General features: G+C 50.5%; 1 protein-coding gene across 7 annotated transcripts in view; it reads right to left on the reverse strand.

Moving 5' to 3' along the window:
• Positions 1–6,523: 6,523 nt before the first annotated feature.
• The window catches only part of MAD1L1 (MAD1 mitotic arrest deficient like 1), a 320,017-nt gene continuing 309,640 nt past the window's right edge, over positions 6,524–16,900 (reverse strand). For all 7 annotated transcript variants that reach the window (XM_040647851.2, XM_004945136.5, XM_040647852.2 and 4 more), the window contains one exon: positions 6,524–7,567. In XM_040647851.2, coding sequence (XP_040503785.1) covers positions 7,409–7,567 — 159 coding nt within the window. In that variant the 3' untranslated portion in view covers positions 6,524–7,408. The remainder of the gene's footprint in view (positions 7,568–16,900) is intronic.

Raw genomic sequence — 16,900 nt, forward strand, 5'->3', positions numbered from 1 at the left:
GGAGACCCAGGTCACACAGCTCCACGGTGGAGGGACAGAGGCTGAAGCCAGCAGGTGGCTGTTGGTGCTGGGGGGCATGCCGGGGTGATGCTGAGATCTTGGGCTCCCCTGGTCCTGTCCTGCTCACATGCAGAAGTGATGCTCAGCAGGATGTGCCCGTGCCTCCAGCACCCAGCCCTGCTGTTCCACCTGTCACTCTCTGCCTTGCTGGGATGCAAGGGGTTAAACTGCTTTTCCTATGCAAATTAGGCTTAATTAATCCTTTTCATCAGTTGCAAATATACCTTCTGAACCCTATTAAAAACATGAATATGCAAATTCAGACCTTTTTTAATACTCATTTTCAAGGACTTGGAGTCAGGCTTGATTATTCGACTCCCGTTAACAGCCTGTAAAACCTGGTGCAAAATTTAATTTCCATTTCAAGTTACCAAAAAAAAAAAAAAAAGAAAAAAAAAAAAGAATCTGTTGGTAATTAAGCTAATTACAGTGTTACACTAAAGAGGAGACAAACAAGGAGGACAAGATCATTCATTACATGTAACACCGGTTGCAGGATCTGGGGATTGTGTAAGGCGAAGGGTAACTGAAGCCAGAGAAGAGGGATAGGAATGAGCTGCACTGGGGGCCACTGGGGTCCTCCCTTGGACCACCCCTGGACCAGTTTTGGCCTTATGACCCATCCTCCTCTTCCCCTTTCTTAGGATTGAGGAGGAGGAGTGCAGTGGGCTGTGTGAGAGGTGCCATGGGGTCTCTGCACAGGGCAGGAATGAGCTTGGGTTGGGGACTCAGGGACCTGAACAATCCACGCAGGTGGGAATTCCTCCCACCCTCAGCATTCTAACTGCATGACCTCGGTCAGCACGCTCTGGGAGATGGAAACCACACCTCCCAGTCCCAGGCTGTGTGGTTAAATGGAGGCATCACGCATCTGCTGTACTACGGATGCTGTACTGGTGACATGGCACACAGGTGCCATGCGCTCACCCAAAGCCACCCTTGTGGCCACCCACTGGGGCTCAGCCTGTGCGTAATTAAATAAAATGTGCCACGACAGACTAGTAATTATGGCTTACCACTCCAGCGATCCCTTAAACTCAGTCATTAGCACTGCCTAGGATCTATTCTGTGTTCAGTTTGGTAATGAGTTAGCAAAGTTAACGAGTAATTTGCCACCTCAGGGCCAGCAGCACACTGTGGCACGTTGCCTCGTGCTGTGTCCACACCAGATGAGGGATCTCATGGCCCAGATGGAAACCCCCAGGTGATGCAGTGCCTGCACCAGGCCAGGGCTCGGGGTAGTGCACTGCTGGGCAGGAGGGTCCAGCTTAAAGTGAGGTGTTGGTTACCTGCAGGTGTACCCAAAGACACTGGCAGGATGGATCCACTCCAGGGAGGCGTTATCTGGACGGCTCTTCTCTCTCCTCCCCCTCACTGCCAGGATGAGCAGTGCTGTTCCCCGTGGGTTTGGTTCATTCCTCGCCATCGCCTCCTCTCTGAGGCTGCTCCTTCCCTGCTGGGACTCAGCAAGCGGAGCTGTCACTTCAGAGCATGCCAATCAAGGGCACTGCCTCCAACAGCGGGATGGGAGCGGAGTGATCACGTACGGCCCCAAGGGCTGCAGCGTGAATCCTAGAACGAACTGAGGGAAGAGATGTGCATGCTGAGCTGCAGACAGGAGAAGGGGTGAAGGAAGGATGGTGCCATTTGCCACTGCTGTGCAGCTGGCTGGTCCCCCTTCTGCACCCCATGGCCAATGGGGAGCGCGAGGCACCTCCAGACCTCAGGACCTAAGCGAGATTTGTGCTTCGATTTCCCTTTAGAATCACAGAGTCGTTATGGTTGGTAAAAACCTCTCAGATCACCAAGTCCAACCCCAACCCATCCCCACCACGCCCACTAATCACATCCCTCAGCGCCCCATCTCCATGTTCCTTGAACACCTCTAGGGGCAGTGACTCCACCACTTCCATGAAATGCCCATTCCAATAGGTTGTAGCCCTGTCTGGGAATAAATTTTCCTAATATTCCACCTATTACCCAAACCAGCCCCCCTTTAGGGATGCAGCTTCTTTGCAGGGACTATGGGGACAGCACAAACCATCCACCACCACCACCACGAAGTGCCTGCAACTGTAGGGCATTAATGTTACCCAGTGTACACTCAAGGGAACAGGAAAGATTCCTCTGCCAACCTTCAGTGCCTTTCTCCTGCTTGGAAAACACTTCCCACCATGTTGATGCTGGCAGTCTGTGATCAGTAGATAAAAGGAGTGTGATGTGGTGATGCAGGAATGCTCGTGCCTTCCACCAAAGCTCTGTGCCCTCTTTCCCTTTGACCTGTCCAGTGCATCCGGTCAATTGTGTGCTATTCTGGGGGGAGTCAGGGATGGAGAATTACCTTTGCAGTCCCTACAGGCAATCAGCTTGCTCCTCGAACCATGAGATATGATTGCCCTTATTATTCTAGCTTGCAGAGCAGCGAGTCTTGTTAATGGTCATAAAATTATGTAGTCCTTATTTAAATCCAACAACCGTCTGTGTTTCAATGACCTCCTGATGGTCTCTGGCTTTGTTCCAGCTTGGAGAGGCATCAGAGGGACCGGGGAGGAAAAAGAAGCAGTGGGAGGATTAAAGAAAAACAACCCAAAACACAACAAGCAACAGCCAACAAACAGAATTCAAAGTAAAACAGGGAATAATAAAGAGAGCTCAATCAGTCAGCCAGAGAGTTCAAAACAACACAACCTGTCACAAAGAGAAGGAAGCAGCATCAGGTAAAATTAGCAACACTAATAACTAATCAGTGCTGGGCCACGAAGCAGCACAGGGAAGACGGGGCTGCGAGAGCTCGATCCCACTGCAAGGAGAGAGAACTGAGGAAGCCTGAAGGAAGCAGAGCTGTGCTGTGGTGGTGGTCTGGGTGGGGACCACAGACCCGGGCTGCTCCCTGCCCCTGCCATAGTGCCACAGTGCTGCTGTGCTCCCCTCCCGCACGGCACTCTGATCTTTAGGTGCACGTAAAAGTTTCTGCAGCCCATCTTTATTTATCTGGATGCCAGATTTTCTGAAGCAAGACTGCTCCGCTGTCTTGTCAGATAACATCTGAGAACCCCCCCGAGTACCAAAACAATTCATCATCACAATCCCCTCCAAGTGAAACAACAAATAGACAAACCCTAAGCAACAGAGAAACGTCTGAACGTAACCAAACTCCAACACAGATTCCCATCAGTTCTGCAGCAAACCTGAGTCATGAAATTAAAAGTAGCATCAGCATATTTCCCATTAGCCAGGGTTCCTGTTTCGGAACAGATCACACATTCCCACCCTATTTTTTTAGACACTTGTGTCAATGCGATACCATCAGACGCCGTTCAGTCGCTCTTCAGCCTGAAATGCTTTCCTGTTGGGAAGGTTGGGATTTTAATATTTAAAGCAGGCTCCGTGAGAAAGCCTCGCTGATTATTTATTTATTTATTTACCTAATAGCCCTCCCCCGATCAGAGCGTTTTGTAGCTTTTAAATATCATGCAACTTTTAGCACCGCTGCTGTTATACCCGGCGCTGCCGTCACAGCGGGGCAGCGTGGAGGCGATTCACAGCGGTGTGCACAGCCTGTGCTGCCCTTCCTGGCTCTGCCTCGTCACAGACGTGTGGTCATTAGCTATCACCACATGCCATCTCACACCACCGCTCTTCCCACTGCTTTCAAGCAGCCGGAAGCTGGAACAGAACCAACCCCCACACAGAGCACTGCTGGCGCTGGGGTCTGGCCTTACCTTGGTCACATCCCACACACATTTTGATGCCTTCACCCATCGGCCCCACTCATACCATTTCCAGCTGTCCCTCAGCCCGTGCTGTTGCTCTGTGTGTCTTTGGTGTTTTGGGCTGAGATGCATGGAGCAATGGAGCTGCAGCAGCAAAGCGGACATCGCGGGGTGCTGTGCCCAGTGGGACAAAACCCCGGGCTGCATTTGGTTCCAACAACACTGAGCCTTCAGGATGGCAGATGCTGGGAGACTGTGACAGGGAAGTGATATTCCCATTTCACAGAGCCTGTGGTGCTTAAGTCAGGCTGCTTGTCTGAGGGCAGGCAGCAAATCCAAGAGCCAGGAGCAGCAGCACGGCTCCTCCCCGTTGTGCTCCATGCCCCAAACCCTGCTGCATCCCCTTGGCTTGGTGCAGCTCTCACCCCCCTCCATTTAGGCAAATAGAGAGCCAAGAACTGCCCAGACTGGCCAGGTTGGCCACCCTTGGCCCTGCAATGCAATGGAAATGGCTCCTCAGGCTCCACACCAAGTTAGGGATGAGCTGTGCTCAACCAACAACTACAAACACCTGAGCTACATCTCAGGCTTCCCATGGACCATCCCAAAAAGGCTTCCCAAGCCAATTCTCAGGCACCGCTCCCAGGACAACTCAGGCTGATACACACAACAAAGAGCCAGCAGACACGACACAGGAACATAAAGCTCCAGGTTCATTGATGCAACCTTAGGAGAGGCACAAGCTTGGCAACATGCGCCTTAGCCAAGAGCTCTGTTGTGCTCAAAAACTGTGTGGCAGTGCCTGACAGCTCTTTACCCCTGCTCAACATTTATAAATGCACGCAGATGAGAAGGCTGATCAGTAGAGGAGTGGGGACGCACAAGCAGTTTGAGTGAAGGGAAGCTTCAGGCAACACTGCAAACAAGACAGTGCTCCAACACACACAGTCCCCCAGCCGTGCATTAATAAATCATATTTTACAGCTTATAGCACATAAACCCAGCGAGCGTGCACGGAGACCCAGCAAGCACACACACACTTGTTAACACTCTCGCCTCTCCCCTCCAACCGACTGCAAATTTATTACTGATCTCCTAAGATTTTCTAAAATGATTTTCTGTAAAGAGGGCTGGAGCTTTGCAAGTGACAAGCTGAAGACAGATGGGACTCACACACCCGGCACCTGGAGTGTTTGCAAACTGCAAACCAGCAGCAGACTGTGCCTCAGTTGTCCCTTGCCCCTACGTATGGGGGGACAGGGGGGGGTGAGTGGGGTGGCAGAGCCCTGCGATGGGCTGAGACTGGGGTAGCTCTGGGTGGAAGGGGCGATCACAGTGGAATCTGGCATCACAACTATTCCTAATGGCTCACTCGTGGGCGAGAGGAGCAGTGTGACGATGGTGGCACAGAGTTTGGCCACCAGGGCTTCAGTGCCTGAGCTGGAAGCTGGAGTCTCAGCTCCTCTGCTCCAAACCAGACCACACACCCATGTCCCATGGGTGGCACAGGTGGCTTTGCAATGGTCATGCTTCCGTGAGAGCACTCCCGGGCTCTGTAAGCAAGCCTTGGAGCAGCCAAACTTCCTTAGAGCCTCAGCTTCACCCAGTGCCCATGGCTGCCCACCGTCCAACAGCACTACACAGCAGCAGAGCAGGGATGCTGCTGGCTGGAGCAGGACCATGGTCCCAGCAGCTTCCAGAAGCACTGCCAGCTTCGGCAGCACGCAGGCACATATGGCCAAGCACCCAACTATGCAACACTTCTCTCCCAGACATGCTGGCTTATTAAACTTAGCAGAACAAATCAGTCTTGCTGGGGAATAGGTGGAGAGAGGCAATTCATCTGTGTCTCCTCCCCACCGAAGGAGTCTCGGAAGACTACTGCTTTTTCCCAACCTATCATCCTTTCACTCTTGGGAGGCAACTTTCCAACGAGTAGAACATCTTTTCCCTTGTCACTCTCCAGCATCACTTCTCACCTCACCCGTGTTTTGCTAAGATAGAGGGTTTATTGTAAACTTATTAATTACTTCATTTCTCCTGCGAGGAGCCAGGAGAAAAATTTTCTGAGGCTGCCAGAATTTGCTATTGTGTTGGCGGAGGAGCCGAGTGCGGCTGACGTCATGATTCATTTTCCCCATGACTGAGGAAGGCGACTCTCAGCGCCACGCTGCGCATATGAATCAGGCAGCATACCCCTGGCACAGCACGCCAGGCAATTCATCTTCCACCAGGACTTCTTCAAGCGGAAGAGAAAACGCCAAACTTCTGTTGTTACCTTTCATTCCGATGGCAGCACTTCCCTGCAGACCCCGCGGAGAGGAGGGTGGGGGGGTGGAGGGGGTCTGCAGCTTCCCCATAGTGTATGGCTGTCCTTCCTGCACCTCTGGCAGCTGTGCATGGAGACACATGGACAGGTCCCAGAGAGACTCCAGCACGGATGCCCAATCCTGCACTCACCGTAAGCACAGAAGCTCACTTGCTGGCCTGCTTACTGCTATGTTCTCTCCAAGCTTAGGAAATGTGTTCCTGCTGATATCAAGAGGGAATCAATAGACACAGAAGTTCATAACAAACTAATCTTGTTTACAGCACGAATGAGACTTGCCTGGCAAAGCGGAGGTGATGATGTCCTTCCTTCTCAAAGCAGTACCAGCGTTGAACCACTGAGGTATGACTCATTACTGCACTTCATACATGGCAGAGCGTGGGGGAAGCACGGCGTACCTCCCCAATAAAGGAGTCGTATATCCAGTTTGGGAAGTGACACTTTATTCTTAGGATAGAAGAGGTACGTCCATTGCAACACGAAACGTCAGCATTCAGGAGTGCCCCATCCTCCACCCAGGAAAGAAAAGCTTGCAGGAGGAAAAACATCCCCAGCAAGACGAGACCCAGCAGCAGCAAGAGCACCCCAATGCGCTCCCTGCCACCTCCCACATTCCTGAGATAACCAAGAGGCCAACAGTCTCCCCAGTGAGGAACAAATAGCATGGGGCTGATATCTGAGCTCACCACAGACACTGAGGTGTCAAACACACCTGTAGGATCTTCAAAAGTCCATTCATTCTTACTCATGTGTGCTCAGCGATGCTGGGGCCGGCACCCTGGGGGCCAACTTGGACAACTGAATATTTTGGGGATAATTCCAACCCCACTAAGTGATGAACCGTATGCGAGAGCAGGAGGTATCCAGAAGGAACCTGCCACCCTCAGAGCCCACACCTATCTCTGCAAGGCCTGGATTTGGGGGAAGCTTTTGGGAAAAGGTGTGGCTCCTCAAACCAGCAATTCCTAGAGGAGTGCTGAGGTGCTCTGGGGGGTGATGTATGCCTCTCACAATTCAAAGGTGGAGAATGCAAGACCCATTCTCCACCTTTGCACAGGAAAGCCCCGGGATGCAGCCCTCACCCAGAAGGGAAATGATGCTTTTCAGAGAAAACAGTGGGATTTGGGTATCGGTGTGTAAGAAGAGGGAATAAAGAGCTTCCTGCAAAACAGAAGCAACCCAATGTCGTGACTGAAGGGTGAGAGGGGAGAGTTCATCCTCACTACCTGGTGAACACTGCGGGTGAGGCAGTGCCCGGCCCTGGGGCTCTCCGTGCCCGGCTGGCAGCTGGCAGCAGCTCTGTGTGCTACGCGATGGTCTGACGGCTGAACAGCTCCAGGGTGAGGGCGCTGAGGAAGGCAGGGATGCTGTCCTGGTGCAGCAGGTGCAGCTCGATGAGCTCCCGGACGGTCCGCGAGAACTCGTTTTCCAGAAGTTGCATTTTTCCACCAGAGGAGCTGGAGGCCTGAGGGGAAAGAAGAAAAGGCCCATTAATACAGCAAGGGTTTAATTCACCTCCTGCGACACAGGGGAGAGCCAGCGCTGTCGCTTCGAAGCCTCCTTCAGTGCGGATCCGCCTGTAATCAAGGAAATGTTATCTGCTGCAGAGCAGGTGCTCAGCACACGCTTTAATTGGGCTCTTATTGAGTTCTGTGCTTCCAAAGTCCCCATGCAGGACCCCCTCTGTTTGCCTCCCCTGATAACAAGCGGCACAGCGAGGAGAAGAGCGGTCTGATGGCCACGGGAACTGCATGGGGCGCTGCCAAGATGGGGTGACTGCTGCACTGTCACCGTAATCAGCACCCAGGGCTCAGGGGGCAGCAGCTACACCCAGGAGCTCTCTCTCCATGCAAACAGCCATTCCTGAAGCCCTACACATCTGGAGGAGGAAGCAGACCCGCTCCCGGCTGACACGACTCCCCCGGCATGCTATCCATCCTGCAGCCCCCCAGTGCGTCTGGGTGGTGAAGTCAGCCCAGCAGCTCGCAGCCAACAGCTCCAGAGGAATTATCCCAGAGATGCTCTGATGAAAATGAGGAAACTCAACATGTGGGAAGACATTACAAATCTCCTGCAACATACAAAACAAGCAAGCAGAAAAGAAAAAAAAAAGCAAGGGAAGTAAGGAGCGCTCGAAGCCTCTCTTGCCTCCGGGGGCACGAAAGCTGCTTGTTTATTAATAAACAGCAAAAAACATCACAGTGCAAATGCTAATTCTTTCCCCCTGCCATTTCCCTCTTCAAAATGCTGCCGTTCCTAATTGCTCTGCAGCTCCGCTCCCCCCCACCGAGCAGCAGCACCCAAAAACGGGATGCCAAAACCAGAGCCATGCGGAGAGGAAACATGGCTTTACCTGCCAGGGGAGGAAGGAAGCGATAATCGCCCAGAGCCTCAGGGAACTGCTTGTTCCTGATTTCATGTTTGCAGCAGCCTGGACACATTTGATTATGAACTTTTCATGTATTTGTCAGTTCTGATTGCGAAGAGCGCCAGGTACCAAGGATGCCCTTGTCAACCCCGAGCCAGGGAGAGAATCTAAACAAGGTTTTGGCACAGAAAAGTAAATTAGCTTTTCTTCAAACCTCCTCCACTTCAGCTCGGTTGTTATTCAGCAGCTCCAAGAGGTGCTGGGTGCCTTATCCTACTGCAGTGCCCCAGCTGCGGGCTGCACGGCCCATGGGCTGCCGCATCACAGTCAAGGGGCTCAGCCCAGCTGGCCACGATGTGCAAGAGATGTGCACCTGCAGCCCATGGCAGAACCAGAGGCGGGATGAGAGGCTGGAGCTGCCCCGTGGGCACAGGCAGAAGCAGCAGGAGGAAGGTCCTGGCATGAGGAACGCATTGCTTGCATCTCCAAAGTCAGCAATGAATGGGTTTCACTAAAATGGGAATTCAATCTCTGCAGGAAATACACACTGTGCCTCCCTCACAGATTTAAAGCACTCTTTGGGCACAAAATTAATTTTCTAAGAATTTACAAGCAAATCCATTAATTGGTTTACTAGTTTAATTAATTAAAGCAAGTTCCTTAAGAAATCCAGCATCCAGCGGCAGACCATTTGCCTGTGTTTTATGGCCTCAGAAACAGAGTAACATAAATGTTGTAAATTCCCCTTTTACTTTGAGCTCGTTGGTGTCGCAAGTGAAGGCTCCATTTGAATAATTCCTTTTTTTTTATGAGATTAATGGTCATTTCTCTCCACTATTCTTCATAACCGAAGTTTCCTCCTCCAGCAGAGGCAGAAGAATAATGATCAGAGAAAGTTTCATGAGCAAATACATGCTTTCTGTTCCTCCCCACTGCGCTCAATGGGACTGCTCCCTCCTGGGCAATCCTCTTGGCACTGGTTTCCCCCAGCGGCGCTCCCAAACATGGGGAAAACAGACAACAAAAAGCATCCAAAAATCCAAAAGCACTGAAAAAACAGACGTCTCATCCAGGTTCCTTATGATCTCCCCAGTAAGAAGAACAAGGCGAGAAGGCAGCCACTTGGAAAAAAGGCAATTCCTTCTCTGCCGGGAGATGTTTACACGCTGACTTTGAGGATGGATGCACTTGCAGTTCAGTTCATTCCATCTCGCAGTGCGTTTAAAAAAAATTTAGAAACTTGGGTTTTTTTTTCTTCTTTTTCTTTTTTTTCTGGGAGTGTTTTAAAATGGCTATCAGTGCTACTGCTCTTATTATTTGCTTTTATTGCTTTTTCCTCTCTGCTCATTTGTTCATAGCGTAGAATAGACTGGGATATATAGGCAGACTTGCTGCAGGAGTGTCCATGCAGCATGTGCCTTAGAAATAAAGTGCTTATGGGCATTAAGAGCAACACATTCCCATTAGTTCACAGGGTTTCTTTGCAGTGCCTGCACCCTGCCTGGGCCAGCAGCAGGCAGGGGAGTGAGTGGGGATTTGGGGCAAGGGAAGGGAAGCATTGGGGTGTGGGGACAGTGGGGATAGGAAACTGGAGGAGATCCTGTGCTCAGCGACCGCTGCAGGCTGCAGGTGTTTCGTGCTGTTTTAGATCAACACCTGTGGTCCCAGGTGTAAAAACTGCATTGATGAAAGACACAAAGCTGAGACCTCCAGCAGTACAAAGCTGAAGGTCCAGTCCTTCTCTTCACAGCGCACTGCCAGGACTCCCCCCCCTCAATCCTCATGATTTTTAGGATTAAAAATACCTACATCTCAACCCTCAAAGCAAACCTGGGGCTACAACCACTGCCACCACCACCCACAGCGGCACATCCATATTACGCCGTCACCATTCCCCCTCATGAGGCATCCTTGGAAGTCAAAGTCCAGGTGCAGCCCAAGGCCTCCCAAGCCCACCTGGGTAGGAAATGCTCAGCTGAGGAACACGAACAAATGGGAAGCAGATGGGAGAAACCACACCACACACAAATCCAGCTCTGACTGCTCCGAGCCCAACGCTATCGACACATCTCACCCAGAGCTGTGTGCTATTGCTTTTAATGGAAAGAGCAAAAGAAAAAGCTTTGAGAGGTGCACCAAATACACAGGGTCAAAGGGAGAACCAAGCTGGAGAGTAAACCATCCTTCCCTACGCAGAGGAGGAGTAGATGCAAGCACTTTGGGGACCATCAGCACACCTTCCCCACTCAGTGGAGCACTCCAGCTAAGGGCAGCGCTGACCTAGAGATGCACACAGCCCAGGAAGCTGAAGCACTGCGAGAGCAACATCTCACAGGAACTCAGCACATAGACCTGCATTGTTTTTGTCTAATTCACAAGGAAAAAAATCTGCCTGGCTCACTAAACTACTGAGATTCTGGTCTACATTATGTTTTATTCAGATCTCAAATACTTGCAAAAGGGAGACTGCAGCTTTTGCTAAGCTCCACTGCCAGCTCAGCCTGATTTAAGGCCTACTGGGACCTCTTCTAGAAAAGCAATGGACATCAGTCTGCCCCGTGCTACTGCTCGCTTGGTTCTGCCGGTAGGGGATGCAACTCTTGCCATAGATCTGAAGGGCGACATCAGATTTCTCTTCACAGACTGCAGTTCTTCATAAAGCAATCAGATCAGGGGCAGATTTCATTACAATGTAGAAGTAGAAGAAGACAGGTCTATTTACCACATGGTGACATCAACTTGCAATAGCTGCTCCTGGCTCTGCTCGGAGAAAGGAGCTGTTAGAACGAGTGTTTTTCCAGGAGAATCAAGATCAGCCTCTGCCTGCCAGAAGGAAACATCATACGTCTTCCCTTTAACCCTGGAAATTGGTAAATTATTCAAGGCTGCATGGTTTAGATATACATATAGAAGTCTCTTGAATAACCACCAGTGTGGTAGAAAAGCAAATCCTTCTCTCCAGCAGGGGACCAGGCGATGCAGAAGGTGCTGAGGGGCAGCAGGCACTCCTGCAGCTGGCAGGGCATGCAGCAGTGCATGGATGGAGGAGGCTCCCTCAAGGCCTGTAGCTTGGACTTAATGTGCACAGGGCTTCTGACCACACTGGTTTCCCTAAAACAGGTCTTTGCCCCCACGCTGCTATTGCACAGAAACACCCCCTAAAAGCCAAGTCCCAGCATTCACTTCTCCCCTTGTTCTACCAGCTGAGATGCAGCCACGTCAAAAGCTGGACACTGGTTCAGAAGTGTGCTCAGGACCAGAGAGACCAATTTTTACCATGTAGTGTATATCTTTTCCTCTGCTCTGTAACACATTTTAGCAGCTAGGAAAAACAACGAATGTCCCTACTCTGGCTCCAGAAATGCCATCAAACTATAAACTCCCATGAAGGCACCCGAAGGATCCTTCTTGAAAAACACCAGTTGAGCCTAAGACCCAATGCCCTGTAGGCATTCAGATTCTGGAGGAGATTGAAAAGAGGGTGTTTGCATGCCCCAAAGAGAAAGCTAGCATAGGGATGTGGTATCATTAAAAAACGTAGAAACATGGAAAAAGGGAGAAGAGGGCTTTAGCATTCAATGCAATCTCACGTTGCAGCACGGTGTGCAGATCCTACCTCTGATTTCCACACTGAGGAAACACAATTGCATTCAGAGGTATGACCCATGCATGACATGAGACTCTGTCTTCAAAGACACACATTTGAGTGCTGGAGGTGGAGTTCCTAAATGGGTTTTGATGAGCTGACAACAGTGCTGGTGGAGCTTTGTGCCAGGCACAGCTCAGCATGGGAACCCCACTTCCAACACCTTCTCAGAGTCACGCAGGACTAAATCCAAGATTTTGGGAGGGCTGCCAGAGGGACTTTCTGCCCCTTGGCACAGCCATAAGCCTTTGCTTTGCAGATGCTGCTTGGCCATGCTCTACAGCAGACGTTACTTTTCACATTTGAGATGTATTAGGGGTCAAAATGAGCAAGTGAATCATTGCCCGGTGACATTTACCCAGCGCATGTATTGTGGAGGCTCTATCTCATCTGTTATGCTCCTTCCATAAATCACTTTCTATGCTGTGTCCCTGTGCACAACTGCTTTGAATACACAGGGGAAACAGCCCCGTGCGTGCCAAGGGAAGGTGCAGCACAGCTTCATGTCCACACAGAGCTTCTCCATGTGCCTGTTACGGGTCATGCCGTGGCCACAATCTCCTCTCACTGCCCCAGTTTCAGGCCATTCTCCTTGGCCTCGTGGTGCTCCCTGTCCTTCCTTGAAGCCTGCTGTGCCACCGGCTCCCGTGTGGGCTAGGCACACCTCCCCACCACACTGAGTCCTTGTGCAGCTCCAATCCCTCCGAACCTCCCCTTCACACAGGTCTCTTCCCCAAAACTGCCCCTCCATCAGCACAAGTCCCCAGACCCTGCCACACCAACCAACCACCTCTGGAAACCTCAGCGATGCCATGGCCACGTGTGCTGCAGCCTCTGCCATTAAGTGCATGGGGCACACTCGTGGTCCCGACGTCCCCTGCCACCCACCGCAGCTCACATTAACCTGCATGTAAACCCTGTCACAGCCCAACAAACACACTTGAAAATATCTTTTAAGGAGCCGCCTGCTCTGACCTTTAAACAAGAAAATCTTTTTGTTTCTGGCTCTTGCTTTGGATACTGAGATTTTTCTAAATGTCAAAGGCCGCCTTGCCCACGCGCAGCTGCCGAGCTCCCCAGGTTGAGGACAGCACTGCAGAAGTGATATGTGGACACACTGACAAAGCCCACCGGGTCGCTTTGGTCTGGTGCTGGGGAGCCCATGGAGCAGCCAGCCAAAGAACTGCAGCACCCAGCAAATACCAGCGCCAATTCCTGGTGCTGATGGATGTCCAGTGCTTGCTTTTAGGCAATCAGCAGCAAGGTGGAAAGCACTACTTTCTAATGCAGACCGATATAATAGGCATCGTTGCCTATGCAGGATTAGTGTTTGCTCTGTGGTGTGCAATGGGCAGAAAAACAAAGAGAAAGCGTGTGTGTGCACGGGTGTGCACACACACCCATGTGGAAAGTGCCTGCTGAAGTTACAGCAATCCAAACATGAGGCTTTGGGATCTGTGTAATTGCTCAAACTTGGCTCTCTCGGGTGATGATATCATTATCAAAATCCCCCAATTGAATTACGCCTCGCCTATCAATCTTTCCTAAGTATCACGCACCGCTCAAATACCAGGTCCCCAGGTAGCCACTAAATCACTTTAATTAGAGGCTGTTCATTTAAAATTAGAGAAATATTAAAAAACAACAACAACAACAACAACAAAAAACAAACTATACCACAAGATGTGCTTATGCCCTGAAATATTTATGAGGCTATTTAGCAAACTGTTTACTGGTTTCCTTCTTCCTTTCCTGGGGCAGCAGGCAGGTTTCTGCTGGCCTTATAGGTTGCCTTCCCAATGCAGCTGTGGCAGGGTGCTCAGCTCCGCATCACCCTGGCCATCCACCTTTTACAAATGACCATTCCTCATCAGCTGTAAAGTTCCCCCCCCCCAACATCCTCTTTGAAACCCAAAAGAGGAAGAGCACTTCCTTTTAATAACTGCTTCTTGCAAAGACCTCCGACCTCCGTGCCTCCATCTCGCTGGATAAAGTGAATTTATGAGGCAGGGACGGATGGATGCCTGTAAAGGGCCTTCCAGGAAATGTAATGAAAAAGCTGCTTTCAGCTGCTGAGCAAAGGAAAGCAAGCACCTGGCAATGCCAAGAAGAAAATTGAAAGCTGGGGTGGGATAAGCCAGAAACAGCCCTGCGTGTGCTGAGATTTATTGCAAACATTTCCATTCTCTTTCTTATTATTCAACACTGAGATGAACCACAACCCCACAATGTCTTCTCAGCACAGGAGGTCAGCTCATACACTTCCATCTTAATCAGACACACAACCCAGGCACTGCGTGCATTGGTGACAGCAACGATGGGCTCCGGGCTGTTGCACCAACTCTGCTCTGAAGTACTGTGGAGCGGGGAGCCCTGCGGAGTGGGAGCCTCTCCCTACAGCTCCACATTGTGATGTATGTGAGCTCCACCACAGCCAGTACCAAACAAAGTCAAAAAGAGCCAAGCCATGTGCTGAGCTCCTGCCCTGCTCCCAATAGGGAAGAACGGCTGCCGTTCATCCTGGGGGACGGCGCTCCGTGGTTTCTCCTATGGGTTAATGCCCTTTAGACTGTCAAATGCGATGCCACAAAAACAAGATCAAAGACTTTAAAATAAGGGAAACGCAGTTTTTTGATTCGTACTATTACTATTTTATATCTGAATATTCCTATGGAGCTTTTCATCCTGAAAGACGGGCCTTTGAACTGCTATGATTTCACCTATCACAGAGGAGCAACCCCCAGGGGTAAAATGTGACAGCTATTATCAGGGTGCATTAATGTTACTCAACAGTTCAGGACAGACAGAGACAAATATATCTAATTTAAATCACAGGTTTGAAGAACTGCAGCTCAGTGTGGATTAATACCCCTGCATTTTCCAAAAGTGCTTTGAGAGTTTTAAAGGACGCGTATTGAAACCGAAACTCCCTGCCTCATCTGTAGGATGCACTCAGCCTCCCGCCACTGTGAATTGAACCTCAGTAATGTCAGAGAGGGAATGGGGGAGCAGAAACGATTCACCTGTAGGGTCTCCTCCTGCAGCCTCAGGTTCTGATGGGTATTGCTATAAGGCAGGTTCACCCTGCAGAGATTCGCTGAGGCGATACCTAGAAATGGTTTGGCCGAATGTGAGACTGGTGAGAGTAAATCACAGATGACTGTTCACAGAGCAAGGAAAATCGCATGGGATGTCCGCTAATATAGACACAGGGTATGTCAGAGCTCGAGATCCTAAAGGTGTCAGGACTGCTAGATACCATTCACAGCCACATACAGGGCGTTCATAAGCATCAACCACAAAGGAATGTAAATGAGGGCTTACAAAACTTTTCTAACGCCATCCCAGAAAAAGTCAAATGATGACATTAAGCCTATAAAGCCAACACCTCATGAAAAGGCTCAGGACCTACACTGGTGTCTTTCTTTTAGGTAAGAGGAAGATGCGCTGATCCCCAGGCACAGGTAGAGTATCTCTGACCTTCAGAAGAAGCAGCCAAATGCATGTTATCATAACTGCTGTCACAGTTGAGTGCCACAGAGCTGGAGTGCTCTGGCACCCGGACTGCAGCTTCCAGCCATCTGCGAGGTGACCACATTGGACTGGTCAAGCTGCAGAGTGAGTAGCTAACAAGCATTAACAACATCTAGCCCATGTGTTCTGTCTAGTAAAATGCCAACCCATCTGGCTGTAACATTAGCGACTCCACAGAAGCCATATGCAGGATAGACATAAATTAGGAAGAGAAAAATCTCCTGCTACTTTCCCTGAAATGACTCTGCAGTTGTAGCCTGCAATGCTAGGAACTGGGTGTTATTCAAACTCTCTTTTCCCATCCAGATCACAGCCCCATGCTGCAGCCCTGCCATCCAGAGGCTGCTCCTGGTCTGTGCCTGGCCCTGATGAGCACAGCAGCTTGGTGCAAAGGGAAAAGGAGGTGCAGCTCAAACTATGCCCCAAAGCTCTCTCCCAGGAGAGCCAAGAGAAAACAGCTGGGGAAACCAGGGACTGGCAAATGAGCCCCATGCAGAAGAATCCATGTTTTGGAAGCAGAACTCATCTCACTAACTCACGTCCTTCTCCAACTCCCTTGCTGGGAGGAGAGCTGGAAGCAACGGCGAAGCAGAGAACTGAGAACGCAGGTTTTCTGCAACATGAGAAGGGAGCACCTATGGGAGAAATGGAGTAAAACCATCCACGTGGGCTTTAATCAAGACGGCCGAGTTCCCAAAGTGGGGAGAGATTCCACTTCTTGTGAACTGCAGCTGCGAGCATGAGATCTGTATGAGAACACCAGCAGCAAAGTTTGCAAAATCTTGCACTGATGAGGGACAGCTGGAAGCACGGTGAATTTTGATGGCAACTTCTTGTCAGCTGCCTGGTTGCCTGGGAGACAGGCATCTGCTCCCCAGCACACGCCGCCACTCACCAACAGGCAGAGCTTACAGTATAGCAAGCCTTGGTGTGTGATCCATCCTCATCTCTTGGTATCCTTTTGGAAGTCTTCTTACAAGCTGGGTGGATGGAAGGCTGAAGAACATGAAGATCCTACAACCAGTTCAAGAGACCATAAAGGACAGACTTGCTGTCAACCAGACAATTAGACTGCAGATCTGTGGCTGTAGGATGGGACAGTATATGGAGCATGCCCATTCCTGGCTCATTGAGTTTGCAAGGCTTATGGGGGAAGGAGTAACAGATGGACCTGATGGCAGATTGCAGCTGAAGATCTTAGCATGTTTATTCATTATCCTCTTCTAGTTCTTGTTTGTCATAGTCTGGCA

This window comes from Gallus gallus, chromosome 14 (genome assembly GCF_016699485.2).
Source record: "Gallus gallus isolate bGalGal1 chromosome 14, bGalGal1.mat.broiler.GRCg7b, whole genome shotgun sequence".
NCBI classification, from domain to species: Eukaryota; Metazoa; Chordata; class Aves; order Galliformes; family Phasianidae; genus Gallus; species Gallus gallus.